The sequence below is a fragment of the Canis lupus genome, chromosome 16, assembly GCF_011100685.1.
Source record: "Canis lupus familiaris isolate Mischka breed German Shepherd chromosome 16, alternate assembly UU_Cfam_GSD_1.0, whole genome shotgun sequence".
Lineage (NCBI taxonomy): Eukaryota > Metazoa > Chordata > Mammalia > Carnivora > Canidae > Canis > Canis lupus.
In genome coordinates, this window is record NC_049237.1 from 46,687,544 (window position 1) to 46,710,871 (window position 23,328).

Below are 23,328 nucleotides of genomic sequence, written 5' to 3' on the forward strand. Positions count from 1 at the left end.
GGCCATGCTCTCATCGTCATGAAAATGAAACCAGAGTGTGTGTTCTTTAATTAGGGCTTCATAGGTGGGATGGCACAGGGAAAGCTAAGGACCCTTTCAGGAAGATTCTTTCCTAATGTTTCTGCTCTGCCTTCCTTCCCTTTTGAATCTCCAGTACAAAACGTAGGGCGTTGAAACGGTGAAGAAGCCACGTTCTCACTGGTGCTCTGACTCTTCGCCTCCTCTCTGCCTTGTAGTTTCTTTCTTTAGTCTACCCAAGTCAGAATTGATTTTCAGCATTATGACTTTCAACATATGTAAAGACTATTTCTTCTTCCCCATCCTGCCCTGCTTGCCAGGCTGATGGCCACAAGGAGGAGAGGTGCCCTTCCAGTCAAAGCCCTGGCCTGTTGAGTACCTTTTTGTTATTTATAGGGTTTTAGTTCTTTGCTTTCTTTTAGGCAGTTGCTTGAATTCATGAATTTTTTTTTTGAATTCATAAATTTGAAACGCTTAAAACATATAGAAGGTATGTCAGTCTAATTCATGCCAAAATGTAAAAATAAAATGACTGAATTATTGCCAAGAAAAGTTGGCTTTGCACCTTATTTATGAGGTAAATGTGAGTTAATATTTCACCTAAGCTGGTCACAAACCAAGAAGGAGTGGAATTCAGTTTTTCTAATAGATTTGACATTCCTTTTCTTCTGGGGGAGGACCCAGTGTCTCATAGTAGCATTGCCATCACCATGAAAAGAGTACTTGGCAAGTGCAGATGTAAGATATTTATAATTCAGCAGTAACTGTAAATGCCTAATTCGTATTGTATGAGAAATTGTGGAGGCACTCACAGTGTGCTTTTTAAGTTCCAGCTCAGCATAAAGTCATTGTGAGACTTATTAAAAATAAGCTTTCATGTCCTCTGTAGAACAGTTTACAATTACTGCTAAGCCAAAAGAAGATTAAAATCTGTAATTCCACTGCCTCGTAGAGAGGCTTCCTGATTTTTCTCTTTGCTTATAGAAATAGATTTAGCTCTGATTTTCAGAACTTGTAGGTCTTAGGAATGAGATAGAAAATTTGCTTTGCATTTCTAAAAAAGCCCTTAAAATAGTGAATTTAAGACTAGCTTTGAATTCCAATGCTCAGTAACTATAGATGCTTTTCTATAGCTAGCATGGTCATACAGACTTCTGTGGCAGAAAGAAGCACTTAATTCACTTCATTAAGTATTCATGAAGCGCCTGTATATCTGGCATGGTGGCAGGAATGGGTTGCCAGGATAAAATATTGTTGTTTTGTTCCTACTTTGAAAACAAGTAAGCACCATTTGCCAGTCCACACCCTGATCTTACGCCTCCTGCCCCCATTTCACATTCATATTTTTACCCTCCTCTTCCCATAAACCTTACACGGGTATTAAAATGACAGGAATCTGCCCTTTTTGGTTTTGCTGCATCTCATCTCTATCCACACCGCCTGATCCCAAGCTACACCTTCTTTAAGCAGCAGCACAGAGGTTCTTGAGAAGTTACAGCTTCTAACATTTCTTTTTAAAAGTCAGGGTGATAGGGGCACCTAGGTGGCTCAGTCGGTTTAGTGTCTGCCTTTGGCTCAGGTCATGATCTCAGGGTCTTGGAATCGAGTTCTGCATCAGGTTCCCTGCTCAGTGAGGAACCTGCTTCTTCCTCTCCCTCTGCCTGCTGCTCCCCTTGCTTGTATTCTCTCTCTCTCTCTCTCTCTCTCTCTCTCTCTCAAATGCATAAATGAGATCTATAGCTCGTGCTATAGCCCCATGTAGGAAAGGTGGTGAGGACATAGGCTGGTAACGGGACAGAAAAGCCGGAGTTTGGAACAGAATCCTACAAGCCTTTCTTAACTTTCAAGCTTGGTTTGACCTGCACTCTGTTTAGAGGGCTCTGCCCCTGCATCCATGGTTGCAGCTGACACCCGCCTGCAGCAGCGGGACCCAGAGGCTGCCTTTCCTATGTGTCAGGGAGGAACTTCCAGCTGCCACAGAATTTTTCTGCCCCTGCTCCACAACTCTGAGCTGTGGATAGAAGTGAGTTTCTCTGTATCCGTGTGGCCTTTAATCACTTTCATAAGTGATGTGTGCATTTCCAGGTTTGTTTGCCTCTGCCTGTTGGCTGAGGTTAGATCCCTGTGTCCCCCTGGAGAAGACGGCCTTCACCGCAGTGACCTAAGCCCTTCGCGACTGGTGAGGGCCCAGATCACCTTGCGGCCCAGGGACAGAGGAGAGCGTGATGGAGCCAGAAGGGCCCAAAGAGGCAGAGGCTGGACCTGGCTCCTCTGCCTAGACCAGGCAGCTTTGGGCAAGTTCCCTTGACTTTCTGACCTTGAGATTCCTGGAAAACAGGAGTGACAGTATCTTCCCTCCCTCGTGGGGATGTTGAGAGTACTGCATTGAGGGGACACCTGGGTGGCTCAGTGGTTGAGCCTCTACCTTTGGCTCAGGGCATGATCCTGGAGACCCGGGATCAAGTCCCGCATCAGGCTCCCCGCAGGGAGCATGCTTCTCCCTCTGCCTGTGTCTCTGCCTCTCTCTGTGTCTCTCATAAATAAATAAATAAAATCTTAAAAAAAAAAGAAAAAAGAGGAGTGCATAGATATTTGCAGAGTATCCGCTTGGCCCATACTAAGTGTCCAGTAAATGTTAGTTTTCTTCTTCTGTTAAGGCCTGATGTTTTATACACAAGAAAACAGCTGAATCCAAAGAGGCAAAATTATATCGTATTGTTTTTTTTAAAGATTTTATTTATTTATGCATGAGAGACACAGAGAGGCAGAGACACAGGCAGAGGGAGAAGCAGGCTCCACGCAGGGAGCCCGACCTGGGACTCCATCCCAGGACTCCAGGATCATTCCCCAGGCCGAAGGTGGGCGCTAAAGCACTGAGCCACCCAGGGATCCCCATATTGTTAGTGGAATACCTAGAAGTCTGTTACACTGCTGTCATTAACAGGAGTTGAAAGTTACATATTATAACTGGGGCTCTTCAGGGGCCAGAGGAGGATGAATAAAGATAATAAGGAAAGTTTGGTTCTATCTAGATTAATCTGAAGAGTTGGTGGCTAGACCTTTGAACCCAGGAGCAGCTTCTTCTGCAAATGGGGATTACAGGCAGATGGATCTGAAGGTAGTGACGGAATTGAAGGAAGAAAAGGAACAGGTGGTAGAAGAGAGCCTGAGGTTCTGCACACAGGTTGGGTGTGGGGGCAGACACTGTCAAGGATGGGGTGGGAGTGAGGCCTGGGCCGGGAGCCGGGAGCCTGGAGCTGTCACAGCCTGGGCCACAGCAGCAAAAGTGGATTTCTGGTGAGCTTCTGCCTCCCCTCCTCCTCTACTCCTGTACCAGCTTAGACATAAATGGGGTCAGGGCAAAACTCGGTGTGATCGGGTCATAGGCCCACCTACCAGAGTTTAAGAGATTGAGGCAACAGACTCTTCCGAAGTGTAAATGAGAATCATTATAACTGCTGCAGGAGGTCGTAAAAGGAATATGGGAATCCTTCCAACTGGTGAGAGATGTCGTCTAGGCCTTGAGATGGCTTACTTGTCAAAAGATGGATTTTGGATAGCCGCTGTCAGATTATAACGTACTTAAATGATAACCCAAGTTACTTGCTTTGTTTTTAAATATTAGAGAAGGGAGTAAATTGTAGGATGCAAAAACCTTTTTTTTTCTTTTTGAAAGATTTTATTTATTCATGTGAGAGAGCACCAGCAGGGGGAGGGGCAGAGGGAGAGGTAGAAGCAGGTTCTCCCCTGAGCAGGGAGCCCGATGTGGGGCTCGATCCCAGGACCCCGGGATCATGACCTGAGCTGAAGGCAGACGCTTAATCGACTCAGCCATCCGGGAGCCCCCAAAAACTTTTTTATACCAGTAAGTCCATAGCCTTTTTAAGACTTTATTTGAAGAATATCAGAACTTAGTTTCAAATTTACCTCTGGCAACTAATTAGTCTATAACAGATTCACTGTTTAAACTTGTTAGTTATTACTCCTTGGCTCTAGTGTGGGTTCATATCTTTCAAGATGCAGAACCAGTTCTATGGGTCTCCCTTATCTTGCCTCCCTAAATTGGATGCGTTCCACGGCAAATGATCTAGTGACATTGAGGCGAATGTTGGCTGGCTGGCCCTTTGGCGTGAAAGGTTGAGTTGACACATCCACATGGTGGGGTATATAAGGTTAGCAGCTGGCCTTAGCAGTTTAGTCCTGTACCCCAGAAGGTCTAATATGGAGGATGTGGCGTTCTGGATTTAATGTTCTGTGGCACGGAGCAGTTATCTGACAGGCATCCATTCAGAAGCACTTGAGCATCGGCCGAGTAATGTGTGCACAATCCCCGGGAAGGAGAGGCTGCTGCCCTCATGCAGCTTATGGGCAGGCGGGCAGTGCAGCCAAGGACTCCTTCTTTCCCTGGGAGAGGGCAAGGATTGTCCTTAAACTAAGAGCAATGTGAGCAACTTGTTCTCATGCCCTAAAGCAAGATCTCTGGTTCCTTCTCCCTTAAGAACTCTGAAAGGAGGGGCACATGGGTGGCTCAGTGGTTGAGTGTCTGCCTTCCGCTCAGGTCATGATCCCAGGATTCCTGGGATGGAGTCCTATAGCGGGCTCCCGGCTCAGCGGGGAGCCTGCTTCTCCCTCTGCCTGTCTCGGCCTGTTTCTCTGTGTCTGTCATGAATAAATAAATAAAATATTAAAAAAAAAAAAGAACTCGGAAAGGAGCAAACTGAATGTAACATACCCGGCCTGTGGAAGCAATGCTCAATAAATGGCCTGGTTTTAAGTTTCGACGAAGACTCACATTGGACTCACAGCCTGCCTGCCTCTGGGGTAATGACATTGGCAACACAGAGTGACGATGACAAAGAGAGGTTGACTCGGAGAAGCAGTGAGAAGGGTGGTTGCCCGCGGCTGCAGGTGGGGGAATAGGGCGAAAAGGGCACAAACGTTCAGCTGTCAGAGGAGCGAAGTCTGAGGATCCACCTAGAGCGTCGCAGCCGTGGTTGGGAGCCCTGCATCGTCCGGTTGAGATTTGTCAAGAGAGTAGGATTGAAGGGTTTTCACGGAGAAAGAAAAAAAAATGCGACTCTGTGGGGCGATGAGCTACTCCATGGGGAGAACCTTCCCACTGTCCAGGCGCACGTGGGGTCACCTCGAGCGCTGCGGGGGCCTTGTCAATTGCATCCCAGTAAAGCGAGGAAAACCAGAAGGCGAAGCGAGGTGATGTGCTGGACAAGAGCAGCTGGGGCTGGCTCCGTGTGGGGGTGCTCATGTCCAGCTGGGCAATGGCACCCCCCCACCCCCAGCGCTGTGAGGCATGGGTGCAGGGAGCTGCCGGGGCAGAGCAGCAGGAGACATTGCCTGGGAAGGGCAGGTGCGCTCAGGTGGTGGAACCGCTGCCACCAGCCTGGCGGTCGGTGGCAGAGCACCTGTAAGAGGAGGTGTTAGACTTCCCAACTTGAACCCGGTGGGAGGTAGCAGGGGAGCATAAAGAGGAAGGGTATTAGCTGCCGTCTCGTTGTTTCTGTAGTCACTCGTAAATATAGACATAAATAAAAACAAGTTTTCATCCTTGGGAAGACTCGGAATGGTCCACCAGAAGTACGTGTGGGACTTCCGGGGAATCTTCTGGTTTGATCCGTCAGCTTCATACTTGTCAATAATACTTTTGCAAATCCTTGTTTTGGAGCATTAACCTTCATTTACTTGCCATCTGTAATCACACGTTTCCAGTCAATATTGCCCACTGCTTGGGCTTCCCTGGTCTAACTGCAAATTAATTGTGCATGTGGTCAAAGATATATGCAAAGATTTGCCTTTCTTTTTCCCCAAAGATTTCATTTATTTATTCACGAGAGACACAGAGAGAGAGAGAGAGAGGCAGAGACACAGGCGGAGGGAGAAGCAGGCTCCATGCAGGGAACCCGACGTGGGACTCGATCCTGGGTCTCCAGGATCACATCCTGGGCTGAAGGTGGTATTAAACCGCTGGGCCACTGGGGCTGCCCAAGATTTGCCTTTTTAATCTTATCCCAAGCAACTTGGCTGCTGTGGTGCTTAGAGCGCTTTCAAACACGTTTTTCTGAAGCGTATGGCATCTGAGGGCATTCTCAGCAAGCGGTCCTGGCAGTTGGGGCAGTGGATGGAGAAAATGTATTTGGAAGGGTGTTCCTGTTTAGATGTATTATTCTGGGAGTGTGCAAACAGCGGCATTTTCATACCTTTGGGGTAACTTTAGCACCCCTGCTAAGACACAAGAGGCTTCTTAATAACATAGTATGAAAAAAAAAAAGGGGGGATCCCTGGGGATCTCAGTGGTTTAGCACCTGCCTTTGGCCCAGGACATGATCCTGGAGACCCTGGATCAAGTCCCACGTCAGGTTCCCTGCATGGAGCCTGCTTCTCCCTCTGCCTGTGTCTCTGTGTCTGTCTGTCTGTCTGTCTCTCTCTCTCTCTGTGTCTCTCATGAATAAATAAATTAAATCTTTTTTTAAAAAAAGGTATGAAAAACCTTGCTAATTACTTTCTCTTAACTAGACTCACATTGTAGGAAGCTTAACTGAGTTAAATGGCTAAAAAGTCTCACCTATTAATTGAAAGCGACCAGTGATTTGAATGAGGCAGTAGCAGTATCAGTTCTGGTCACGGGGCAGCGGTGGGTAGGTGAGTAGGCTGCAAAGTAAAGGGCAGGCATTACAGAGAACTGAAGGCAGAGTTTCTGATCTTTGTGCCAAGGCCAGCCCACAGGCTGCCTTTAGGAATTCAAAGAAAGACAGGTGATTGTTTTAGAAAAATTTATTTCTGGCTTCCATTTAACCACGCAGTAAAAGCTTAATAAGTTCACTAACTAGGAACAAGGTTAACACAGGTCTGAAAAAACAATTTGATTTTGTACAAAGGACGCTACCTCCTAGAGGCTTCATCAAGCAGAAGTGTGTGCTGGAGTATTTATTTAAGTTTAAAAATAGCCTCCCCACAAGCAGGGTCAACTCAGGCCAAATGAAAAATGACAAATATAAACTTTCTGAGCCTCTCGACAAAAATCCCTACTTACATTCATGTCTAGAAGGCCAGCCATGGGTGAGAATAGACACTGGTTCCCTTTAGAATAGTCAAAAGTGGAGCAGAATAACTCACATATTCTAAATGGCAGGCATGTAGAGATGCTATGGGCAGTTTTGTTTTGCTGGAACAATGTGTGTTTGTGGGATTTTGGATTTTGTGGCTCTAGACTTTCTTCCCTCTCACGGAGGTGGGAGGGTGCTATTTCCCCTTCTGTGGTTGGCCGATTTCCCCTGGTGATGACATTGAAATGTGCTCAGCAGCACAGAACTATAGTTTCTAAATACTGTGCCAGCCTCTCCCCCACCCCGATGTAAGCACATCCTCCCTTTGGGATGGCAGTGGGGAGGCTCAGGAAGTAGGAAACTTTAGAGTGAATGAAGGGTGCAATGGAAGCCCCTCTGAGGACTAGGGGAAAGTATTGGAGAACCGAAAAACTGAGCCTGGCACCGGTGACCTGGGTCTGGCTCCTTGAAGATGGAGATGAGTGATGTGTGGGTGAGTTTGAACCCGCTCGTGATCCGCAGAGAAACCTGTTACCATACCAGATATCCACGGAGCTGGGCCCATGACCTTTTAAATGTCACCCCACAGCCTCCCCCTCGGGTTGTCATCTCACCTGCGGAGTGGCTGGCATGTAGCCCGTGCTCAGGAAATCCTCACTTAGCTTCCCTCATTCCTGCACTCTGGCGACGGAACCCAGCACTGATTGTGACGTGATGGCTCTTCCCTTTCTTTACTCCTGGGCACCTCAGGAAGTCAGCTAGTTCAGTGGTGAGCATGAACATTGATCCTGAGCGTTCCCCGTTATGCTGGGACGTTTACAGTTCAGCCTATCATGGGGAGTCTAAGTGAGTTCTAGATGTCCTGTTGTTACCGTTCAGGAAAGACGGTTGGGAAGGTCGCCAACTGGCTGGCCTTTAAAAGCCCCGGTTCGGTATAGCAAAGATCTAGTGTTGCTGGAGATGAGAATCGATGGCCAGAGAGTCTCTCTAAGAGGTCCCTGGATGGAAGAGCGGCTTTGTGCCCGGGAAGTAGACAGTGGTGTTTTGGGCAGAATAAGATGCGTGGAGAAATCTAAGTGCTGGGAAGAGTATTTCACATGGAAGATGTTGGCGACAGCCCAAAAATAAAAACTCCAACAAAACCCAACAACAAACCCTGTGCTCAGGGCTGTGGTTCTACGTGCTACTTTCCCCCTAGAGGTGGATTTAACATTAAAATCTAGTCACGTCTTCAATAGCCTCCTTACTAGTCATACAGTTCTCTCGTGGCCTGTAGACACCCATTTTCTAGATTGAGATGGACAAGACCAGTTTATAAAGCTTGGGTATTTCCATCCCCCAGAAGTCCTCAAGGATGTGATTCCCCTTTGCATTTAAATGTGAGAGTGCACAAAATGACTCTCACCTTTGGGAGTCCTTTCCCCACCCCCCCAAATACAGGTTTTCTCTGCTGTCTGAAAGTAGGCTTACAAAAGCCTAGATGACAAAGCAAGAGTGTTCCCCCACTTTCCAAAAGTTCAAGTTATGCCACTTCCCTTTTTACAAAAGACTACATTGATACAGTAACAGTTTTTTTCATTAACGTAAAACTCCTCTTCAGATTTCTTCCAGTTAGTGAAAATAGGTACTAATGTGCATCTTTCATAAAGTCAAGTGTCATAAAGTGAACTTTCAGAGAGCAGGAGCCAGGGCCTGTATTTGTATTGGCAAGAGTTCTGTTCTTGGGAACCACCGATATGCACATGTACACCGTGGTCCTGCCTTTACTGGCCCCAAGTAGAACTTGAACTTTTATTTCCTAATTCAGTCCATGTGGGAAGTCCAACCTCAGGAGGACCGTTAGCTTACCCTACAACCCAGGAATTGCACTACTGGGTGTTTGCCCCAAAGATACAAAGGTTGTGATCCGAAGGGGCACCTGCACTCCAATGTTTATACAGTAATGTCCACAATAGCCAGATTACAGAGAGAGCCCTTACATATTTATACACACTGGAATATTATTCAGCATCAAAAAATGAAATCTTGTCATTTGCAATGACAAGGATAAAACTAGAGGGTATTATGCTAAGCAGAGTAAGTCAGAGAAAGACCATTATCATATGAGGAATTTAAGAAACAAAACAGAGGATCATAGAGGAAGGGAGGAAAAAATAAAACACGAAATCAGAGAGAGACACACCATAAGAGACTCTTAATCATAGGAAACAAACAGGGTCGTTGGAGGGGAGGTGGGGGTGAGGGGACAGGGTAACTGGATGATGTAGTGAGCACTGGGTGTTATATAAGACTGATTAACCTCTGGCTTCTACCTCTGAAACCAATAATACGTTATATGTTAATTAATTGAATTTAAATTTCTAAAAGAGGAATATTGGCTTATGTAGATGTTGCAAAACGTACTCATGACCACCGATTTGACCATAGTGTCACCATTTTCTATTTTTTTTTAAATTGGAAAAACTAAAACCACATTAAAGAAGTGTATAGCATAATCTTTCTTGACACTCAATCTTTTTTTTTCTTAAGATTTTATTTATTCATGAGAGACAGAGAGAGAGAGAGAGAGAGAGGCAGAGACACAGACAGAGAGAGAAGCAGGCTTCCTGAGGGGAGCCCGATGCGGAAATCAATCCTAGGACCCTGGGATCATGCCCTGAGCCGAAGGCAGTCAGATGCTCAACCACTGAGCCACCCAGGTGGCCTGACACTCAGTCTTACAGAGTGATTTCCTGCACATTTCATTAGAATTGTCTGCTTAGCTCTCCCTATTTCTTGAGGACAATTGAAACCCCGGCCTCTACCCTCAATCTGTAGCTTATATCAGAAATCCAGAAGTATTATTTTTTTCATTTAAGTAGATGTTCCTAGAAATAGCGACATGTACTTGCATGACCCAGTAATGAAATGCCCTCCTTTTGAAGTGGCTTGGGTTTGTAGCACATACAGACATTTGAGCTCTGTTGGTATAGCTGTGCTTCCCAACACTCGGTACAGTCCCTCTGCTTTGTAGGTATAAATCATCCAGTGATAAAACACCCAGTGTTTACAAATAGCATTTTTGTTCAAGAAGAATGATAGTACATACGCACATCAAAAATGATGATTCTTCAGGGGAACGGGTGATCATTTCATAGGGCAACAAATTTCAAAGCGCAGATCTTGCTTAGTGGCCCCCGCGCCCCTTTTATTCAGACTCCTCTCTTGAAATCACAGAGTGTGTAACAAATGAGTGACAATGTGACCTTTTACCCAGTTTCACCTATGCCTTAAATGGTGTGCCTTTTTGACATAGGACTCATTTACGGCTTCGTCCTCAAACCTTTGCTAAGTATTGTGATTGCCAATTAGAATCATCATAACTGTCTTGTCTTCAAGTTACTTGTCAAGATGATGGCTATTTGGGATGTCATTAACTTCTTTAACTTGGATTTGGCTGCTTTACTTCCATGTTTCTCAAAGTTCTGAGGATTATATACCACCAAAAAAAATGAACCTTCACCAAAGAATTACTTAGCCAAAAAGTTTCTCATAAAATTTTACTCTAGAGCAGCAATTCTCAAAATAGGAATTTGGGAGGTTAACCTACTATCTTGAAAAGGATTTGGTCTCCATATTTCCAAAGCCAAAGTGACTCTCTTCTCAAACCTGGCCCCCATGCCCAGTCTTCTATTTTTGATTAAATGGGACTGCTATTTTTAGACCTCCTTCTTTAAAGCACTTACTGGCCAGATCCCTTTCGTTAACCCTTACTACTTCTAGTGTCACCCTTCTTTCTCCCCATTCCCGCTTGCCACTGCTGTCACCCAGGCCCACATGACCAGATTTTTCTCTGGTCCCTTCCCCTTCATGCCATTCTTCATGCTGCTTCTTAGGCTTCTTGTAGATTTCTTTCTGAAGCAGTATTCCTCAGGACTTCCCTGCTGGGACCTTAAGGCCTCCAGGCTGGTGGTCTCACCTTAGCGTGCACCAGAATCCCCTGGAGGGCTAGCTAAAACTTCTGGGTCACACCCCCAGAGTCTCTGATTCAGTAGATCTGTTGAAGGGCTAGCTAATTTGCTTTCCTTAGAAAGGTCTGCAGTCCCCCAGACCATCCTTCAGAGACCCCGGCCCGAGGGTGAGCCTGTGCTCCGAATGCTCCGAAGATTCCAGGCTACTCTTGTCTGTTCATTCTGACTTCCTGCACCCTCTTTGCTCAGCCAGTGCTCCATGGAGCCCCTCTGGTGACATAAGGGTAAGACTTGGGCTTCTTCAGAAAAAGCTCGGTGTCTTATTCACCCGATTCCCACCTGCCCCTTTGACAGCTGTAGGAGTTCTCAGCGGAATGCTTGGGGAGGGCAGTATTGCTTTTGCAGAGAAATGGCTGAGTGACAGCACACATGAACGAGGGTCAGGATGAGAGATGTAGGAGGGCCCATCCTAAGGGACCTGTCTGGGCTACTAGACCGCCTATGCCTCCTGGTCATGCTTGATAGGCAGACCAGAGGGCAGGGCTGGGCCAGTGGCCAGGAGACGGTTGTTTGTGACAGTCTGCTCCTCTCTACCAGGCACACCTCTTTTCTTAGCTTTTTTTCTTCTTCCCATTTTCTGTCATTTAATCCCTTGCTCCTTTTTCTCCTACCTTAGCCATGATGCCCTGGCTCCTTTGGTGGGTGGCTTCCTGCATTGAAAAAGGCTTCCAGTGCTTACTGTAAAGCCACAAAATTGCTTCTGAATTTTAACCGAGTATTTGTTGGAGAAAAGATACAGGCTAAGAAGGACTGGCTTTGTAGTTAGGGCATGTTGTAGGGTGTCTGAGTAGTGTTCTACATATTCATATTTTGTTAAAAGATTTTATTGTTTATTTGAGAGAGAGAGGGCATGCACGCACAAGCAGGGGGAGGGGCAGAGGAAGAAGCAGATTCCACTGAGCGGGGCTGGATTCCAGGACCCCAGGATCATGACCTGAGCCAAAGGCAGACGCTTAACCGACTGAGACCCTCAGGCGTCCCTACACATTCATATTTTATAGGACTAATTTTAATTGTTTAGCTAAAGATAACCCTGGATGTGGACACATGGTATCCCCATTTTGCAGACAGACTCAAAGATTAAGTAATAATATTGCATGAGTCTACAGAGCAGAGGTTTTCCCACCATTGTACATACAAAGAATACCTTCTTTGCTTTATAAAGTATATGTTGTAATTAATAATTACATTTGGAATCGTGGCTACAGGTATTAGAAAGTGTCTGCCAAGATAGAGAAGACCATGTAATGAATAGAACGTATCATTGGGTATTTGTTCTAGAAATCTATTAGTAGCTTTAGATCTAATGTCAAGCACATGTGAGTACATAAGAATTTCTATAGATGTAAAACATAGAAATATGTCTGGAAGGAACTCATCAAACGGTTACTAGGGGGACTCCTGAGTGGCTCAGCAGTTGGGCATCTGCCTTTGGCTCAGGGCGTGATTCCGGAGTTCTGGGATCGAGTCCCACATTGGGCTCCCTGCATGGAGCCTGCTTCTCCCTCTGCCTTTGTCTCTGTCTCTCTCTGTGTATCTCATGATTAAATAAAAAAAATATATTAAAAAATGTTAATAGGGACTAGTCATTTTTTTTCTTAATATACTTCTGTACTGTTCCTTTCTTTTGGAAGTACATATATGATAAATTGGTTGGAAGGAGAGCTTGTAGGAGATAAGGATAAGAAGAATCCTAACTAAATCCTAAAAACAAAACAAAACAAATAACAAACAAGAAAAACAGAAGGAGAAAAAGGGTCCATCAACATCTATCTGGAGGTCGTTACCTGTAAAGGGATCTCCATGTTGGGTCTTGCCCTGGAGTGCATCCCGTTTCCCCATCAACTCTGCCTGCTTAGACCCCACTCTCTGAGATCTAGCCCTTTGCTCCTTCTTCATGAAGACTTTCCTGTCTGCTTCCTTCAGACCTCATACTAGAAACCATCTCTCCTCTTTGCGAATGGTCCTTTCTTAGGTCCTTACCAGAAGTTCTTATATCCTTGTCTGACTTCCCTGTTTCCTGACATTGCAAATGTGAAGGGATCCCTGGGTGGCGCAGCGGTTTAGCGCCTGCCTTTGGCCCAGGGCGCGATCCTGGAGACCCGGGATCGAATCCCACATCGGGCTCCCAGTGCATGGAGCCTGCTTCTCCCTGTGCCTGTGTCTCTGCCTCTCTCTCTCTTTCTCTCTCTCTCTGTGTGTGTGACTATCATAAGTAAAAAAAAAAAAAAAATTTAAAAAAAATGTGAAGACCCCTCTCTGAAATTAAAAAACAAACAAAAAACCCATGGGCTCTGACATCATAGTAGTTGAGCTTGTATTTATCAGTTTCTAAAGAACACTTGGCAAGTCCAGATACCTCACCCCATGGTATTTCTGTGGACACAGAGTGCTGCACAGCTCACAGGCTGAAAGCTACTACCTCCAGTGATGACTTCCGCTGCTAGTCAGGCGTTGCGGTGGATAGCAGGTGTGCTTTCTGCACCAACCAGTGAAGGCCCTGTAGAGAGGGTGCACAGTGAAACCCAGTCTGTGTACCTGTCAGTGAAGCAAATCAAAGCAGTATAGACATGTCCCTGCACCTCCATACATTTTGTTGCTGGGTGCTTGTTAACCGTCAGATGCTCTGTGAGAATCCAGAGTTCCTAACAGGCTATACTGCTGTTGACACAGAGATAAAACAGTGGAAGTAATCTCCAAAGGAACATCGGCGTTATGGAAGTAAAACTGAATGGTGTGTTTCTACGAGAGCTTACACAAACTCAGTCCCTGTGACATTGATGGTAGGGGTGGTTTTTTTTTTTTTTTTTTTAAGATTTTATTCATTTATTCATGAGAGACACAGAGAGAGAGAGAGAGAGGCAGAGACATAGAAGCAGGCTCCCTGCAGGGAGTCTGATTCGAGACGTGATCCCAGAACCCCGGGATCACAGTCTGAGCAGAAGGCAGACGTTCAAACTCTGAGCCACCCACGTGTCCCGATGGTAGAGGTTTGAGAATTGTCACAGCATGTGTGACAGGTTCCCAGTCCTTCTGCTCTCTTTGACCTTATCCGGCCAGACCAGTGCTCAGAGGTCTGCTCTGTTGTTCCCTTTTCCCAGGGGCCCTCTGACACCCATTAGGTCTTAGCCTTCCTTCTCTGAAGCCTGCACCTGACCCCAGATGAATGGGTCCGATTAGCAAATGCTGCACTTCTGTTCATTCAGCAAATACTGAGCAGCTACTCCACAGGGGCTCCCTGGAGCACATGGTGGGCATGCATGTTAGGGTTTTTATTTTTAACATTTTCTTCTAACGTGCTCATGTGTCTGTCTCTTTGCACAGGGTAGCGATGGTGCTCGGAGATCCCCGCTACTGGATAGCGATGAGCCCTTGGTATATTTTTACGACGATGTGAGAACCATATACGAAGGCTTCCAGCGGGGCATTCAGGTGTCAAGTAAGCATTTGCTGAATCTGTGTGACGAATGCTTAATGATTTTCATTCAGAACAAGTGGTCTTTCTTGAGGAAGTCCTTTGCTTTCATCTTCCATCTACTTCCACCTGTTCAAGTCCCCCTGTCTCCTCCTCAAACTTCTCCAGAATGAGCCCCAAAGCACAAGAACCCCTCTAGATATCCCCCTGACAGAGCAGTCAAATATATTTTCAGTAGGTTTTGTATTTTATGGATAGTTACATATACCTTAGCTCATTATTGGGCTCTGACATTTCCTGAGGTCAAAAGACATGTTTAATTGGGCCCAGTCCAACATTATCAAATGTACTCGACCATGAGACCCGTATTTTGAGAAATAAACACTGACCTCCCAAGGAAGCAATGTCCTGTGAGACACTTTGGAAACGTTGGCTCCCAAAGTAACCACACTTCCTCGCTAGCGTTGGCCTAAGAGAACCACCCCACCCCACCCCAGGCCTCCTGCCTGCCTTTCCGGCCTCTCTCCCTTCCAGGAAGTGTACCTTCTGGGTACTCTTCCTCGAGTTACACTGAACTTCTTGCAACACCAGGACCCTTCCCCTTTCCCATAACCCCACACCTTTGTGCACTTGTCCTTTTCCTGATTGTAAAGCTTCTTATTTCCTACCTTCAGCACAGGTGCTTACTATGCTATGTGAGACCTTCTAGGGCATCTGGGTTGCTCAGTCGTTAAGCATCTGCCTTCAGCTCAGGTCATGATCCTCAGGTCCTGGGACTGAGCCCCACTGAGTAGGGAGCCCACTTCTTTGAACCCTGCCCTTCCTCCCTGTTTGTGATCTCTCTCTCTCAAATATATAAATTAAATCTTTAAAAAAAAAAAAAAGAAAGAAAGAAAAAAAAAGAAAACCTTCTTCTTCTGTTGCTTTCATCTCCTACCTCCAGGTGAGGCATTTCCCTGCTTTCCCCAGCACCCTGTACCTATTTCTGTAATAGCCCCTCCAGGAAGCAGAGGCATTTGCCTGATGTTCTGTCCCACTGGCCAGTGCTCCTTGAACAGGGCGGCCATCTCTTCTCTCGACACTGGCACATAGCCTGGCACACAGTAGGTGCTCCATCAACGTATCCTCAGTGAGGGAGAGAGCACTCTCTGCTCCCCACACCCCCCTCTTTTGTTTTAGCCTCTTTATTTTGGCTTGTTCCAGATCACTCTCTAGAAATGGTCTTTGGGATCCGTGATTCCTTATTTAAATCGTTTGGTGGCTGGCTCTACTGCTAGCTGGGCTGCAGTTACCTGACAGTCAGGGACTATGTGCTGTTGCTGTTCTCTGTCTCCACAACGTGTTGCATTATGATAATGTGCTCAAGAGTGCTGTGTTTTTTACTTGATGCTAGTAGAATTGGGTTACTCTAGTATCTGCACAGGGCCCAGTAATCCTGTGGCAGATTCATCGAGCCCCACTCTAAGGGGAAAACAAACCTCACTTCTATATTATGAATTTTTTTTTAAAGATTTTATCTATTTATTCATGACAGACACAGAGAAAGGCAGAGACACATCAGAGGGAGAAGCAGGCTCCATGCAGGGAGCCCAATGCAGGACTCGATCCCAGGACCTCAGGTCATGACCTGAGCCAAAGGCAGATGCTCAACCACTGAGCCACCCAGGCATCCCTATATTATGAACTTCTTCAAAGTTAGTGTCAGGGTCAGGGTTTGTCTGTGATAGTAAATATGCATACACAGAGCAGCTTAACAAAAGGCCACATCAAAATATTTATAGATTAAATATAGATTAAATCTATATGTATAGATTAAATATAAACTAAATATTTATATTTTTATAAATATAAAATATTTATAGATAATTTGATATACATTATATATCAAATAAGTATAGATATGTGTGTATGTGTGTGTGTGTATGTATATAGAATCTTTACCACTACCACCAAGTGATGTGTGTGGATGTGTATACATTTGTCTCATGGTTATCAGGGAATGAATTCATCCTGGTAGTATGGTGACTTACATGATACTTCTGACTCTCCTCTCACTTAAAGACAGTAACTTTTTTGTGTGTGTGCACTTTCTCTGCTTGGAATATGAAGTCTTACATGAATGTTTCAGAGAAGTTGAAGAAAACTTAAGTTCACTCTTAACCTATACTGATTGAAGGAAGGTCCTTTGTAGGCCATTTTGCCTTCTTTTTTTCTTTTTTCCAGAAGATCTTTTTATTTTAAGCTTTTTTTTTTCCTAGACTACCATAAGATGAAGGCTTTATGGGAGAGCAAAAAACAAACTGTACACAGGAAGCTGCTTATAAGGAGGAGCCCTCTGGCTGTGAATCTGTAGATTCTCGTCCCTGGCTGTACTGCGGTATCACCTGGGGAGCTTTTAAAAAGTGCTGAGGCCCAGACCCCATTCCTGTCCTGTTATATCCAAAATTTTGTTTGTAGGGCCTGGGTATAGTATTTGTTTAAGTTCCCACCATCCTGGAGCTGGGGTCTGCAGACTTCTATAAAGGGCCAGAGAGTAAATATGGCAGGCTCCCAGGGCCATATGGTCTCTGTGAGGCCTTGCGGCTGCAGTCTTAGATAATATGTAAATGAACGAGCAAGGCTATGTTCCAATAAAACTGTATTTACAGAAACAGGTGGCAGACTTGATTTGGCCGCTGCTGCCTATACATCTCCAATCCCTGTTTTTACAGAATGAAATAACATTATTTCAGATGGCCAATGTGTGAAAACAGCTTCTGATGGAACTCATGACGTCCGGCCTGGTCTTTATCACAGTCCCTGTGAATGGCAGAGGGTCTGAGAATAAGGCCCTTTGTGTTCTTTCTGTTTTCATCAAGGCTGCAGTAGAGAGAGCCAAGAAGTCAGTGTGAGGCAGTGAATTTGTCCAGCCTGGGTCCTCCCTGTCCTCACCACCGACCCGCATACATGCCCCACTTCTCTTCTCCAGGGTGTGACTCGGTGTGATAGGCCCAGTCTCCTCAGGACTGCCAGTGGGGCCATGCTCTGCTTTCCCAAACCTGTCCTCCAGGCCCCCAAACCAAATCAGAACACCTCTGCTGACACTTAAACCTAGAATGGGGAAGCCACAGATCTTACAGTCTAGAAACAAATGCTGATACCCTGTTAGAGGGGAGATGACAAAATGCCCTACTTTGTAGGGGAGGCCCCACTTAACACAGAGGGGCCTCTGGCAGGAGAACCTGTGTGTCTAGTAAAGAGGCATTCTTGTATGTGGTCAGCTATGATCATCGGAACATGGAGACTTTTTTTTTCTTTTTTTCTTTGTTCTTTTTTTTTTTTTTTTTTTTAGGTGGACGTAGCTTTTCCTTCATCAACTATAAACTGAGCATAAAGTTAGCTTGGGGTTAATCTATAGAAAGAAACTTGCATGATTCCAAATATAAATGATTCAAGTGATACTTATTACTGTCCTAGCCCTCAGTATGAATACTTAATATGGGTTTTCTTTCATCCTGTTTATTCGGTACCCAGATTAGAATCAGGACACATCCTGATATTTCTTAACTTTGACTTTCACAGATACCCCCTTATTTTCTCTTTATTTTGCATCTTTTCTTCATTTTTGTTTCTCTGCAATTAAGACTTCACCCGTGTGAGTAAATTCTAAGTCATCAGAATTTGGGGATTTAAGAGTCCTATTTTTTCCTTTTTTTTTTTTTTTAAAGATTTTATTTATTTATTTATTCATGACAGACACAGAGAGAGAGGCAGAGATATAGCAGAGGGAGAAGCAGACTCCATGCAGGGGAACCTGATGCAGGACTCAATCCCAGGAACCCAGGATCACGACCTGAGCCGAAGGCAGATGCTCAACCACTGAGCCACCCAGGCATCCCTGTATTTTCCTTTGTACATCCTGAGTTAGAATGCTTTACACTTTAGGAATCTTGTGGGAGTCTTCTGAAAAGGATTTCTTTATCATTCAGCTACTCCCCCTTTCCGAACCACTAGGGTACAGAAGAATTCAAATTGAGTGTCCTTAAAAATTGTATTTGCCTCATATTCTCTTATTTTTCTTATCCCATTTAAGAAACAAACAAAAAATCAGACTAGAACCCAAGGAGAACACATCTCCAATCTGAACTCTTTATTTCTAATCTGGGGCCCAATGTCTACCTGATATTTTGTAGGATGAAGTAGAACACAAATGAGAATATTTATGCACGTTAATCCCATTTTTTGTTTTTCACTGTATTTTTCTTTCTTTCTTTTCTTTTCTTTCTTTTTTTTTTTAAGATGATGGCCCTTGTTTAGGCTCTCGGAAGCCAGACCAGCCCTACGAATGGCTTTCCTACAAACAGGTGAGTTTCCTGGCTCTGTGGGTCCTCCTGCACGCTTTGGGGCTGAAATCTTGGAGTCCCTGACCGTGAGGGCTGTATGGTTGCTGCAAAGTCTGTGTGCTAGGCCGACTCAGAGCTCTGGGGTAAACGTGCAGCATCCAAAGGGAGAAGTTTTATGCAAAGATTTGGGAAAAACTGGTTAAGTAGCTTAATTGGTGGTCCAAATGCACTTTATTCTGGAATTATGTGGCTGCATGGGGGAATTGAGCATGATTCTCAGATAACATTCTAGAAATGTGCTTGAAGCAGGTGACTCTCCTCACAGAGCCCATGGCACGGTAGAAATTCTCCTCTGCCTGGCAGGATACTAGACAAAGTTAGAGTAACTTTCTCATTTTATAGAGGAGGGAAACATCCCCCAAGGAAAAGGATGGGACTTGCCCAGGGTCCGAGCTGGTTCGTGGCAGAAACAGGACCAGAAGTGAGGTCCACATCTGGTCTGTAGCTCTTCTGTGCATCATATGAACCTGACCAACGTGGGACAGGTGTGATGTTGAACCCCAGGGCAGCCATGGCGAGCAGCACAGATGTTCAGGGGCGGCACCTGCTTTGCTGTATAACACAAAGGAAGCTGGGATCCAGTGTATTTATTCTTGTCCCTCCATAATCCCAACTGATCCACAGCTGCAGCTGCTTGATGACAGACATTGCTTTTCATGTTTGTTGTGATAACAGGGCATCTTCTCCCCATGGAAGTAAGAGCCCAAGGGTGTCTGGGAGCCCTGATGTGTCCGCTCTTGCCTTTTGTTTCTAGCACAGCTGTCCAGGAAATAGCTCCCTGCTCTAGGGCCAGGTCGTCCTGTGGTTTCATGAATACAAATGAAATTCCTCCATCCATGTTTGGTGTGAGAGGTGCTCTGGGCAGTTGGCGTGCTGGGGAGGATACGTGAGGGATTGTCCCTAGGAGCCCTGAGTAGCCCCAGAGCTCACTGGCCCTTCCAGAGACTGAAACACACTCCACGTTTCCTTACATTCCCGCATCTGAGGACGAATGAAATGCAAAGGCTTTGCTTGGGTAGCTCTTGGTAGAGAGCAGAGAGGCAAAACAGGCTCCTTTCCTGTGAGAAAAGTGATGAGCTGAGTACCCTCAGGGACCAGAGGGATTTCACCACTTTAATTTTGCTTTACCGGAGACCTCCCCCTGCCCCCCAAAAAAAAGAGTTGCTGAGGTTCCTCATTTTCACAAGTGGTAGATAAACAGTTTATGTGTGTTGGACACGTAATGTTGCACGATGGTCTCAAGGCCTCACAGAGTCCCCAAGTGCTGCCTGGAGTCCTTCTGTTATATGCTGGAAGGAAGGCAAAAGACAAGTCCATGGCAGATTGGATTTTTCAAAGCAGATTGAAAATCACTGCAGTTTTTGAAGGTGTTAATCTGTGTTTTGCACATTTCAGCCAAAGGCTGGTGAAGATTTCAAGCTAGAGTTGAAGGCAACTCTGGATTTGTACACTTGGTTAGGTCCTTTCCTCATCCTAGTGACTGACCTTTGTGGGGCTAGGAACCCCTTTGAGGATTTCTGGAGAAAGGAACGGAGCCTCTTTCTAGAGATAAAAATGCCTGTACCTTCTCCTAAGTAGCTCTGCAAACCATGGCAGCATTTCACGGGTTCCCGTCCCTGACCTGCGAGCAGAGGTTGTGAAACAGGCTGTGGGTGCAAAAACAATAAGCATATTCATGCCACCCGTGCCGTCACCTCACCTGGGTGAGCTCTCATTCCCATAGGCAGAGCGCGGTGGTACTATGTGCCAGGACCAACAGGGTTCTGGGCAGGAACAGGCGTGGCTCTATTCCCTACAGGCATGGGTGGGATTTCAAAGTGCTCTTGAGAATTCACTAACTGAAAATAAAGAAAATAATTCCAAATTTAAGATATAAAAATTTTTATTTATTTTGTAGTTAATTTAAGGTAGGAATGGGGAGAGACTGAGGGGCAGGTTTATAGTCCTCCCTAATTCATAGGAATCTACCTATTTTTACTTGCAATAATAGTGTTTATTTTACTTACTTATTAATTTTACTTAAAACTCTTACAAGTTTTTTGAAGGTGTCCCCCTGGACTATTTCTGTGTTTATAGCAAATGACAAGTTTTGGCTGCATTGCTACTCTTCATAAATACAAATATAATAATAATAATAATAACAACAATAATAATAATTCTACATCCTTGTATTACTTTTATAATTCATAAAACTAAAGTTTAAAATAGAAATGTGTAAGAAGCCCTGACATCCAATGATCTGTGACCTGCAGCTGTTGGAATCCTCCGATTCATCTACTTTGCAGAAGGAGCCCTATGATCAGTTCTCTTTAATAGTGAGTTCTGGTGAATTGAGCCTTGTGTTTTACAAAAATGTAGAACTAAAAGAATGCCTGTTTGCTCCTCTCTCCTCTGTGCGGTGCTGCTCGCTGGCCGAGGTATTAGACTCAGTTGTCACCCAGTGAGCTTTGTTCTTTGAGTTTGACCTGATTTTTCCTGCTTATTTTCCTCCCCATTTTAGGTGGCGGAGATAGCCGAGTGTGTGGGCTCAGCGCTAATCCAGAAGGGCTTCAAGACTGCCCCAGATCAGTTCATTGGCATCTTCGCTCAGAACAGACCTGAGGTATTGACCATTAGACACCATCTGTAGGCAGTTTGAGAGTTCTCAGACGTAAGAGCCAGTTGGGGTTCACACCTACCTTTGCTCAGGACACGATTTTGTGTTTTGATCTCTACTGAAAATATATCTCTGTATTATTCCTTAGAAAGTGACAGGAAAATCCACACCAGGGCCTCCTTGGCCTCTAATGTTAAGGGGGAGAAAAACCACTTTTTTGATTATTGGTTTTCTTTTTTCTTTTTTTTTAAACCAGGTCCCAAAACAAAAACTAACACGTTATTTGAACAGATAGCTAACAAAGAATCTTCTTACCTTAAGGCTTATTTATGTCTGTGATTAGAAAAATAGCCTCAATAAATTATGAAGAAACTTGGATACATTTTTGTCCATTGCAGACTCTCCTCTTTGCTTTCTGAAAGGTAGGAGCTTTCCCTCTGATCAGGTTACAAAGTTTAAAATACCATGGGCAGCAGGGAGAGCGCGTCACCGTGATGAGTCAGCCTTAATGTAGACGTGCTGTCCGGCTGGCTGTCAAGGCCCCTGCGTGCTGCTTCTGTAAACCCTTGCGTGAAAGGTCAGTTTAAATGAAAAGCTCTTTTGGAGCTGTTGTATATGGTGCTAGTGAACAAATTAGCGGCATAATTTGGCTTGGAAGAATTCAAGCACTAAGCGTGAAGAAATTGAATTGATTCTTGCATCCAAAAGACGTGTTAGCACAATCCCTGGGCTACTGACTATTTTATAAATTAGATTTCCTGCAGTTTTCTATATTGGTAAGGGAAACACAGCAGTTTCCACAGCTGGACCATGACCAGGCTCATGAAATCTAGTGTTTCTTTCATTTCAAATAAAACTCATTCAAGTGAACACATCCCAGATTTTTGTGTTAGTGGAATTTTATCATGAATCTACCACAAGAACAGGTATTCCCTTACTTCACAGAGTAAGCTCCTTCCTATATTTATCAACTAGCTTAATAAATGTTTATTGAGCACCTGCTATATGCCGTGCACTGCGAGGCACCAAATCACAACAGTGACTTGGATCCTCCCTGAAAGGTACCATGTGAGGGAAGACCAGCCCATAAGCTGACGCTTTCCCTGTAGCGTGGTAAGGTGGACACAGGGAAAAAGGATTATGGGAGCTCAGTCAAGGAGGACTTCCTGGAAGTGGCCTCCCAGTGGAGTGTTGAAGGATATGAGGGTGGGGCAGCCAAGGGAATGTCAGGAACAACCACCTGTTTGCATCAGGTGGCATGTCTCTTGGGGAATGAGGCATTTTACTATGGTAGAGCTTGGAGGGACAGGGAAGACAGGACCACATGTGCCACATGTACCCTGCTGACAGTCTTGGACCTGACCCCCGTGTTCGTAGACTAAAATTGGTGCCAGGAAAGAAAAAGGGAAAAAAGAGGTCGAGGCCACGTGAATGTGAGTGCGTCATGCTCCCTTTCCACGGCAGCTAAGCCTTTATCTGGACCACATATTGGGAGTACGGCGGGGGACCCGAGAGCTGCACCTGGAGATAATGGTGCCGCCAAGGATTTTGAGTGAAAGGCTGATCTCGCCATGTTTGCCTCTCAGCAGATTAGTTGCCACATAGTTGATGAGTTTAGAGGCAAGGTGATCTGTTGCTATGCCACATCTTTCCTCCACCACTTTTCTGGAGAGATTTTGCCAACACATTTCTCTTGTTACACAAGTGTGTCCCTCCTTCCCCAGTTCCCAGATCCTACTCTTTTTTTTTTTAAAGGTTTTATTTATTAATTTATGTGACAGAGAGTGAGCACAAGCAGAGGGAGGGGCAGAGGGAGAAGGAGAAGCAAGCTCCCCGCTGAGCAGGAAGC

At 45.1% G+C, this 23,328-nt stretch overlaps 1 protein-coding gene across 6 annotated transcripts in view; it reads left to right on the forward strand.

Moving 5' to 3' along the window:
- Nucleotides 1-23,328, forward strand: part of ACSL1 (acyl-CoA synthetase long chain family member 1) — a 70,542-nt gene that overhangs the window by 23,426 nt on the left and 23,788 nt on the right. For all 6 annotated transcript variants that reach the window (XM_038560406.1, XM_038560408.1, XM_038560407.1 and 3 more), the window contains exons 3-5: nt 14,411-14,525; nt 18,780-18,844; nt 21,384-21,485. In XM_038560406.1, the coding sequence (XP_038416334.1) occupies nt 14,411-14,525; nt 18,780-18,844; nt 21,384-21,485 (282 nt within the window). The remainder of the gene's footprint in view (nt 1-14,410; nt 14,526-18,779; nt 18,845-21,383; nt 21,486-23,328) is intronic.